This window comes from Arachis hypogaea, chromosome 3 (assembly GCF_003086295.3).
Source record: "Arachis hypogaea cultivar Tifrunner chromosome 3, arahy.Tifrunner.gnm2.J5K5, whole genome shotgun sequence".
Lineage (NCBI taxonomy): Eukaryota > Viridiplantae > Streptophyta > Magnoliopsida > Fabales > Fabaceae > Arachis > Arachis hypogaea.
In genome coordinates this window covers 91,407,466-91,417,418 of record NC_092038.1, presented here as the reverse complement: position 1 = coordinate 91,417,418, position 9,953 = coordinate 91,407,466, and the positions used below count along the sequence as shown (strand labels likewise).

Below are 9,953 nucleotides of genomic sequence, written 5' to 3'. Positions count from 1 at the left end.
AAGGGGAGAGATCTTATAGCTGATCCGGCTAGAAATCTAGATAGGGCTGCTAGTCTTCCGTTGAGCTGTTGTACCTCTTTGACACAGGTCGGACATTTCATGTTATGTATGGCTTGGCATTTATCTGGATTCGCCTCGATTCCTCTTTGGGTGAGCATGAAGCCCAAGAATTTTCCAGCTTCTACTACGAAGGTGCACTTTGCAGGGTTAAGTATCATATCATATTTTCTTATGGTGTCGAACATTTTGGTGAGGTCAGATAACAACAATTCCTCACTTTGTGTTTTTACCAGCATGTCATCTACATAAACCTCCATTAGCTTTTCGATGTGGTCGGCAAAGACTTTGTTCATCAATCTTTGTTATGTAGCTCCTGCGTTTTTGAGTCCAAACGGCATGACTATGTAGAAGAAATAGTGTTGATTTCCTCTCTTCTGGGGTTGCCTTTAAGGTTCAGACTTTCGTTGTAACAGCGTTGCGCAAGCTTTTGGTCTCCTTTCGTAGTGGTGATCCCTTTTAGAGTTGGGAATTTCATACACAGGTGTGGAGTGGAGACTACTGCGCAGAGTTGGTTCAAGGTTGTCCGACCTATTAGGGCATTATAAGCTGAGCTCACGTTGACTACGATGTAGTCTATGTTCAATGTCCTTGACCGAGTTCCTTTTCCAAAGGTTGTATGCAGTGAGATGTATCCTAGTGGTTGAATTGGGGTGTCTCTGAGTCCGAACAAGCTCTTCGAATATGCTCGGAGCTTCTTTTCTTGTAGGTCGAGTTTGTCGAAGGAGGCTTTGAACAAGATATCTGTGGCACTCCCTTGGTCTACCAACGTTCGGTGGAGATTACTGTTGGCGAGTACGACGGTAATGACCATGGAATCATCATGCCCGGGATGATGCCTGTTGCGTCTTCTTGGGTAAAGGTAATAGTGGGGAGGTCGGGTGACCTGTCCCCTTCTCTGACATGATATACTTCTTTAAAGTGTCTTTTGCGAGATGATTTAGAGATCCCTCCTCCTACGAATCCTCCATTTATCATATGAACATGTCTCTCAGGGGTGTGAGGTGGACGTTCAACTCGTCCGACCTCTTCATCCCTTCTTCTCTTTCTTGGTTCATCTGCTTTATTGGCTAAGAACCGATCAAGTCGCCCTTCTCGTGCCAACTTCTCTATGACATTCTTTAGGTTGAAGCACTCATTAGTAGAATGTCCGTAGATTCGGTGGTATTCACAATACTTTGTCCGACTTCCTCCTCTTTTGTGTTTTATCGGGTGAGGCGATGGGATCTTCTCAGTGTTGCATATTTCTCTGTAGACATCCAGATGAGACACCCGAAGAGGGGTATAGTTGTGGTATTTTCTAGGTTTCTCAATGGTTTGGTCTTCTTTCCTCCTGGATTTTTTATCCTTGTCGCAAGATGGGTCGGAGAATCCGGCTTTTGAACTATCTCCCAATCGGGAGTTCTCCTCCATGTTGATATATTTTTCTGCCTTTCTTGAACCTTGTTTAGAGTTGTTGGTTGTTTTTTGGATATTAAGTGGCTAAAAGGTCCTTCTCGCAGGCCATTGATGAGACCCATGACGGATGCTTCTGTTGGCAGACTTTGTATGTCCAGACATGCCTTGTTAAATCTTTTCATGTAGTTGTGGAGGCTTTTCCGATCTCCTTGCTTAATCCCTAACAGGCTAGGGGCATGCTTGGCTTTGTCTTTCTGGATGGAGAATCTAGCTAGGAACTTCTTGGTGAGGTCATCGAAGCTTGATATTGACCTTGGCGGCAAACTATCAAACCACTTTATTGCCGTCTTGGTCAGAGTAGTTTGGAAAGCTTTGCATCGAATGGCGTCTGAGGTGTCTGTGAGATACATCCTGCTTCTGAAATTGCTGAGATGATGGCTTGAATCAGATGTACCGTCATATGGGGTCATGTCAGGAGCTTTGAAGTCCTTTAGGACTCATGATTTCTTTGGTGAATGGATCTTGGTCCTTGTGGGGGCTATCTTCGTGACTAGATCAAGCGGTTTTAGCTTTGAGGTCGGCCTCGAGCTTTAGGAGCTTGTCCTCTAGCTCTCGGCGCCGTCTTATTTCTCTCCGGAGGTCTCTCTTGGATTTCCACTGATGCTTAGCCTCCTTTTTGAGTTGTTTAAGGCGATCCTGCTATTCTCGGAGAGCATATAATATTTCTGTATTTGGGGGTTACTTGTCCTTCCCGTTTTGAGGTGTGTCCTTGGAGGTGACATTCGCATTTTTGTTTAGTGTTCTGTCCACCAAACCACAGTTGTGATTGTTGTGGCGGTTGTCCGCCATGGTGATGGGATGACATCCAGGTTCCCCGGCAACGGCACCAATATTTCGAGAGTTACCTGAAACTGAAGGTCGATCTCGGACGAGATCCTCTGCTCTGGTCGGTGCTGCTGTGCCGACCTAGTAGAGTTGGAGATGCTGCTGATCCTTTGTCACCAGAGGGAGACTCTGATGCTTAAGTTAGCACGTGCTTTATGCAGGTTTTTTGTAGAATCAGAGTATGAGTTATATACCTGGGTGCTCCAGTGTATTTATAGTAGTGTGGAGTGACCTTTCTTGAGATAATTTAGTTATCTTATCTTATCTTTGAGTGAAGTCATCTTATGTTTTAGGCCAGCCGCCTTTAAAGTGGGTTGTGTCCTTTTGTTTGGGCTTACTTGGGCCTCTATGGCGTTTTGGCCGACCTCTTTAGGAAGATGTTGGTAACGACCAACCTTTACAAGAGGTCGGTCGCTTTTGTCTTCGTCCAATCCAGATCATGTAGTTCGACCTAGGGTATAAACATGGTCGAACCGGGCCCAAACCGGACCCAAGGCCACTTATATAAATTTAACTTCAACCTTTCTTCCCTATTGTCTCGTTGGAAGCACAAGAAGAGAGAAAATCGATGCCGAAAAACCTCAACCCTCACCAACGAAATTCAATCGTTTGTAACTTTCTATCTGGAGCTCCGATTGATAAGCCGTCAGCGGCCATGTGTTTGTCTCAAAATTCTCTTTAATTTTATTTGAATAAAGTGGTAAGAAAATTGTGTTTCTCACCCAGTTCTTCCTCTCCTCAATTTCGTGATTTTTGAGTTTATGTATTGAGGAATTGAATGATTCTGATGGTTTAGGTGAACTCTAGCAACGAATAATCACTTGGTTTTGTCCAATGGATCCATGAGTAAGGTAAAAAACTGTTGAACCCTTGTGAATCATTGAATTAGTAAATCCTATGATGATTATAGTGATTTTGTGTGAAATAGATTGTGTTCTAGTTGATTTGGAGTTTAATTTGGTGGTTTGGAACAAAATCTAGGTGATTAAGTTTGAGGAATTGATGTATGAAAGCTTGGAGATTGTGAAAGGAGAGGTTTTTGAGGTGTTTCGAGCTTAAGGAGAAATCAACCAAGGTATGGTTTTGGTTTCTCGTAGTTAATGTTTAATGTCACATGAAAACTTAGGCTAGAAGACCTTAAGATAGGAATGAATTGAATGAATTATTGATGGATTGTGTATATGGTATATGATGTGTGGTTCAATTTTTGTAAATGATTTGCTATTAGAGTTGGTTGGTTTTGGGAAAAGATTTAATATTAGAATTGGTTTGGTTTTGAAATAATTTGATACTGGAAATGATTTGAATGACTGAGAGGTGTTTGGTTTGGTAGTTGGGACCCTTAAAGGGTGGCAGAAGTTTGAGTTCTAGAGGAGATACTGTCGAAATTTCTATAAAAATTGGAGTTTTGATTTGAAGTGTTATTTTAAAAAGAAAAAGATTATTATGTGGCTTGTATATTTGAAACTATTCGTTGACCCTCTATCGTAAGATGTGACCAGACACTTTAACTTTCCGGGTTCTCCCATGGGCATTCATATATATATATATATATATATATATATATATATATATATATATATATATATATATATATATATATATATATATATATGGATTTTGAATATTATATTTGAGCTTACAGTTTGACTCCATGGAATATTATTGAGCTTGGAGTTTGGTTCCATGGAATATCCTATTTGATCTTGGAGTTTGATTCTATAGATATTATTTTTGAGCTTGGGGATGCGTGCACAGAGGGACTGTCCAATGATTAACTACAGGACATGTCGGGTTGGCTATATAACCAACAGATAAGACTTATCAGCCATAGGACAGTCATACATCATGTGTATTTGTATGTTTTTCTTGGGCATGGAATGTTTTGGCTTGCTTAATTGCTTAACTCTGCTTATCTACTACATGTTCTATATGCTGTAGAACATCTGTTTGGTAGCATTTGGTGGAGAGACAGAGATGGAAAGATTGAAACTGAGAGACAGAGATTAAGAGACAGAGATTGAAATAAATCTCAGTATTCTATTTAGTGCAAAGTGAGAGACAGAAATTGAAACAAGAACCTCACCCAAGCTTGGGAGATCATATCTTGGGAAGAATCTCACCAAGCTTGGTGAAATCGGTTGGAAATTCTGACGATCGTTTGAGGAGCAAGCATTCTTGGAGATTCAAGGATGAATACAAGCATAAACCACCTTGACAAGGAGCTTCCCCAATGTCGAACTTAAGGACTTAAACTAAAAGTGCTAAGTGGGAGACACCCCACCATGGTAAACTCTTTCCATTCTCTTGTATACATAATCAATGAATGAATTGAGTTGCCATTGTTAGGTAGTTTTCTTCTTTGTATATTTGATGGACACCCATGGTCTATGTCAGAAGAGAATTTCTCAAAGAAGTTGCGTTGCAAGTATAGCTCTACCAACAACAATCCTCGAGGATCAAATTTAGAAAGGAATTGGTTGTCACAAGTTCAAACCCCAATAAAGTAACTGAAGTATTCAAACCTCGGGTCGTCTAACAAGGAATGGGAAAACATGTGCTTCAACATTGGTTAGAAATCCGGGGTTGTAAGTCATGAGCAAGAAAGTAAACTAGGAATCTTAGCAAACAAGTAATCTAAAGTTCAAAGAACTAATTCAAATAACTAAGCAATATGTGAGCAATTTCAAACTAAGAAGATAACATTCAATTTAATTCTACTCTCAACTAGACAATAACTATAACTAAGGCAAGGCAATAAAGATTTTCGGTTTTCCAAATAAGAATGATAAAAACAACTCTTGGCTAGACATGGGAATTGGGGTCACTATCCTTGCCTAATAACCATATCTTGATAATTATGAGGGGCCAAACTCATTAAATCTACTTCTATACTTGAAGTAAGTTAAATGGTTTGGTCAACATCTACCCATAAGGTCTAACCTCACTACTAATTAACCTAGTAGTAGGCTAGTGTCAATGGCTATCAAATTGACCACTAAGGGTTCCCAAATCATCAAATCCATGAGACCCAATGACTCAAGTTTACCGAATTTCCTTGGCCTAAGTCAAGAGTAAAAAGAACAACTCTATAATCAAGGTAAACAATTCATTAAACACATGGTAAGCATTAACAAAAGTCACGTTCAAATTGCAATTGGATTGAAATTAACAAATACCCACTAACAAATATCAACTTACAATCACTCAAATAACACAATTAATCATAGGAATCATCAATGTAACATCAACAAGTCAAGATTCACAACATTCATGCAATGGGTATAAAGTGACAATTGACAAGAATCCATAAACTAACACAAGATCTAAGCAAAATTATACTAAGAGATTCAAATTAAACAATCAAAACTAGTAATTAACAAAATCCAATTCAGAGTTCAACAAGGGAAAATCAAATTAATGCTAGATCTAGAGAAGAACAAGGGTTTCTCTCTCTAGAAGAACAAAGAACCCAAAAAACTAGAAAATGTGGCTTAGTGTAAAAATGATTGATCTCCCCTTCTCCCTAGCATCCTTGGGTCTTTTTCCATGCAGAAACAGCTTGAAATTGGGCCTAATGAGCCTCAGAAATCGCCAGGCACGATTTCCTTTAATGAGGTCACGTGCAGCTTCCCGCGCGCGTGCGCGCCATGCGTGCGTGCGCGCCGATTGCTTTTGTGATCCACGCGTGCGCTCCAAGTGCGCGTGCGCGTCGGTTGGAATTCTCTGGCCTGCACGGATGCGTCCATCCTTACGCACCACTTCCAGCTATTCTCATCCACGTGTGCACGTGATGTGCGCATGCGCATCGATGCTGTAGTTCCCAAAATCCAAATCTTCATGTTCCTTCCTCTTGTGCATGCTTTCCTTCTCTCTTCTAGGCCATTTTTACCCTATTAATTCTGAAATCACTCAACAAATACGTCACGGCATCGAATGGCAATAAATAGGATCAAAATATAGTAATTCTAAGGCAAAATAAGCATGTTTTCTATCATGGAGCAATATTAAGAAGTGAACACAAAACCATGTATTTCTTGTGAATAAGTGCGAGAAATATCAACAAAAACCCCCAAATTAAGCACAAGATAAACTACAAAATTGGGATTTATCAAATCTCCCCACACTTAAACCAAGCATGTCCTCATGCTTAAAATAAAAAGACCAAAGATCATGGTGAGAAGGGGTTTATGAAATGCAAACTACCTAAGTGAATGCATGCAACTAATGTAAAATTGTCTATCTACTTGGTCAAGGGTAAATCCATCCTCCAAGAACACATGTGAGCATATAGGGTAAAAATGATGTGTAGTTCATGAATCCTACCAAACTGAATATCACTATGAAGTACATATAACTTGCTTAATGAACGCTTGTGACAGCCGGGAACAAGAAGTTGAGCATTGAACCCTCGCCGGATGTGTATCTGCTCGATGCACTCAAGTGTACAGGGTTCGTCACTCAATCCTCTCCTAATCATGCTTTCCATGATTTATCTTTCATCTAACAATCAACAATTACTTAATGCATGCTTACAAGTATCATGAGGTCTTATCGTGGGGTGTAACGTGGCTAGGGTGAAGGTAAGGATGCATATGGTCAAGTGAGCTTAAAATTTGAGTCCTTGATTAACCTAGAATCCCACTAGACACATAGAGAAACCTATACAACTATAATACATTACCTAGCTACCCTTGAGTTTCACTTTTTTTTTTTGCATACTCATGCATTCTTTTCAATTCACATCCCTTATGCATTGTTTTTAATTACTTTGTCTTGGGCATTTTTGTCCCCTTTCATTGCCTTTCTTTTTTTTCATATATATATATATATATTCTTTTCTTTTCTCTTTCATACATTCTCATATATACACATATGAAATTCTTCTCTTTTTTTTCGGTTCCCTTTTTCTTGGGATTCATGTACAAAAGTTTCAATGCATATGGTTCAATTCTTCAATACATGAGTATGTTCCCAAATCCCAAAATTTTCAATTACAATTACAATACACCTCTATATCTACCCAAGTTCCCAAGTATACCCTCCCAATCGAATGATACACATCCTAACTCACCTAAGCTAATTAAGGATGCAAATTTAAGGACATTCATGGTTTTTCACTTAGGGTTGTTGATGTGCTATGTTTAGGAACAAAGAGGGTTTATCATAGGCTCAAAGTTGGTAAGCAATGGTAGATAAAAGGGTTAAGGCCGTTTGGGAAAAGTGACTATTGAAATGATGGCCTCGATCATGTAAATGCATTCATACACAAGTAATGGACATATAGAATCAGACAAAGCAAGGATTGGAATCATAGAGAGAGAATAATGCACACAAGAATGGGAATTAATGGTTAGAAGATATAACCATACAATAGGCTCAAAACTTACATGTTTGTGTTCTTAGCTCAATCACTATGTTCCAAAATACATTCTTGAAGCAAGTTTAACACAAAAAATTTTTCAAATTGGTAGGGTACCCCAAAACAAAGTTTCTTGGGGAAGAAGTTATTATTCGACTAAACAACTCTATAGAGACTAACTGCCATGCAAGGAATGTTTACAAGCAAGACTAACTACACATGCAATGTACTAACTACTAAGCAAGAGATAAATCCATGGGTATTGAAAGGAAGAGATTGTTACCTATGGAGATCGGTCGAACGACCTCCCCACACTTAGAATTTAGCACGGTCCTCCGTGCTATTAAGAATGCGCAAAGGAAGGTTGGGACTGGAACCTTCACTATCCCCTTCATCAGAGCTCCTATCACTTGGGTTGGAGGTGGATGTGAATATTTTAGGTTCCTCCATGTTAGAGGTAACACAACGCAGAAGCTTCTTGATGTAAGTGTATCGGCATTGGTTGCGCCGCTCATATCTATCAATCTTCTGGTATAGATCTTCTATTCTTTGATGGGTGGATCTTTGCTGCAGTGGTGATGATGAGGTGGGAGGAATAATAGATGGTGGGGCTACGTCAAGGCTTGGTTTGTTCATGGGAAGATGTAAGTATTTTCCGCTTGGGACCACATCGCCCTTAGCCGGAACTATAGCTTTCGTGTCCATGGCTTCCCGAGGAACACCCGCAATAGTAACTAACTCAGATACGAATACTAGAAATGGCAAATTGCCCCAGTCGTGGATTTAACCCATCGCTTGCTTGACAAGAAGCGGAATATTCACCGGTCTCCCCGTGAGAACACACCAAACAAGCAAAGCGAGATCCGCCATGAAGGACGACTTGTGAGTGCTAGGTAGGACATAGTGGGATAGGATCTAGGCCCAAGCTCTAGCTTCTACAGTGAGGAAATGTCCGTCAATGCACTTGGGTCGCATTTGGAGTTGACCATGGGTCCAAAATGCTTCAGGTTCAACAATGACTTGGAGGATCGACTCCCAGTCAAATCCAGACTTTTCTCGCTGACGTAAGACCTCTTGGTAGCCATCCATGTCACTTGGTACTAGTAAGACATTAAGCACTTGCTGAATAGCCTCTTCCGATACTGAGACTTGCTTCCGGCGCACGTATACTGATTTAAAGAAGGAAAAATGGTAGTTAGTGTAGAATTCTACCACCTATGAGAGGTTGACCTCTTGTGTTTTTCTCAGAAGAAACTCACATCCTCGTTGTTCAATGCGGGGTAGAATACAAGGAGCAACTTTGTTCGGCAGAGCGAGTAGATGCTCAGCATGATAGTTTCTTCTCAACCATGGTGGGGAACACAAGTTCACAAAAGCGGTTGGGGAATCTTGAAGAATCCTTTGCCGGTTTGCTCTTCTCATTGTCATCAATAGGAGCGGGTGCCTTCACCTTCTTAGATAGAGGTCTGGCTCCTAATGAAGAGTGGACCTTAGAGCGTGACTTTGGGGGTGCCCTCTTTGTGGCTGGTTTCCTTAAAGCTTTCTCCTTGCCTTTCTTGGTGGCCATCCTGAAAAAGGAAGGGAAAGAAGGAAAATGTTAAACCCAAAGGATCAACTAAACAAACATGCAAGTGAGAGGTGTGCCAAAAAGAAATAGTGCAACAAAGTAGTCATAGAAGCATGGGTCACAACACTTGGCATGAGATGCAAGAGGAAGTAAAGCATGCAATATGGCGTGAGAGGAATGATCTCAAGCATCCAAAATAAAGAGCAAGTCATGTTCAATGAGTATTTAATTAGCAAGTAATAAGCAAAATGTGTTCAATGCACTTAGAAGAGAGCAAGTAATTGAGGAGGAAGACCAAATTGAAGATACATGACTAGAATAAACCAAGATGGCATATGTGCATTTCCTCGAACACTTGGTGTGCATTTAACAAGCAATGAGCAATTATGAGATACTTCAACCAATTAAAAGCCCAAAATGAAGTATCAATCATCACACAACATCATCCACTCACAAAGATAATAAAAAACAATCAAGAAGATCCATCAAAGTAATCAAAGTTCAAGTTCAACATCCATGGGAAAAACAAAAAGAAGAAAAAGTAAACAAGCAAAAAGCAAGTGTTATAATCAAGTAACCAAAAGAGAAAATAGGTAAATCAATAAGAAAAAATTTAACTAGAAAAAGAGGTGATGCAAAGAAAGTAATAGATGAGATATGGGGGGAGTAGAACCTTGAGAAGTC

The 9,953-nt window shown here is 40.0% G+C and overlaps 1 protein-coding gene across 1 annotated transcript; it reads right to left on the bottom strand.

Moving 5' to 3' along the window:
- Positions 1 to 400: 400 nt before the first annotated feature.
- On the bottom strand, positions 401 to 871 carry LOC140183522 (uncharacterized). Its single transcript, XM_072231971.1, has one exon. It carries the CDS (start codon positions 869 to 871, stop codon positions 401 to 403), a length of 471 nt encoding a protein of 156 aa, XP_072088072.1.
- Between the last annotated feature and the right edge of the window lie 9,082 nt (positions 872 to 9,953).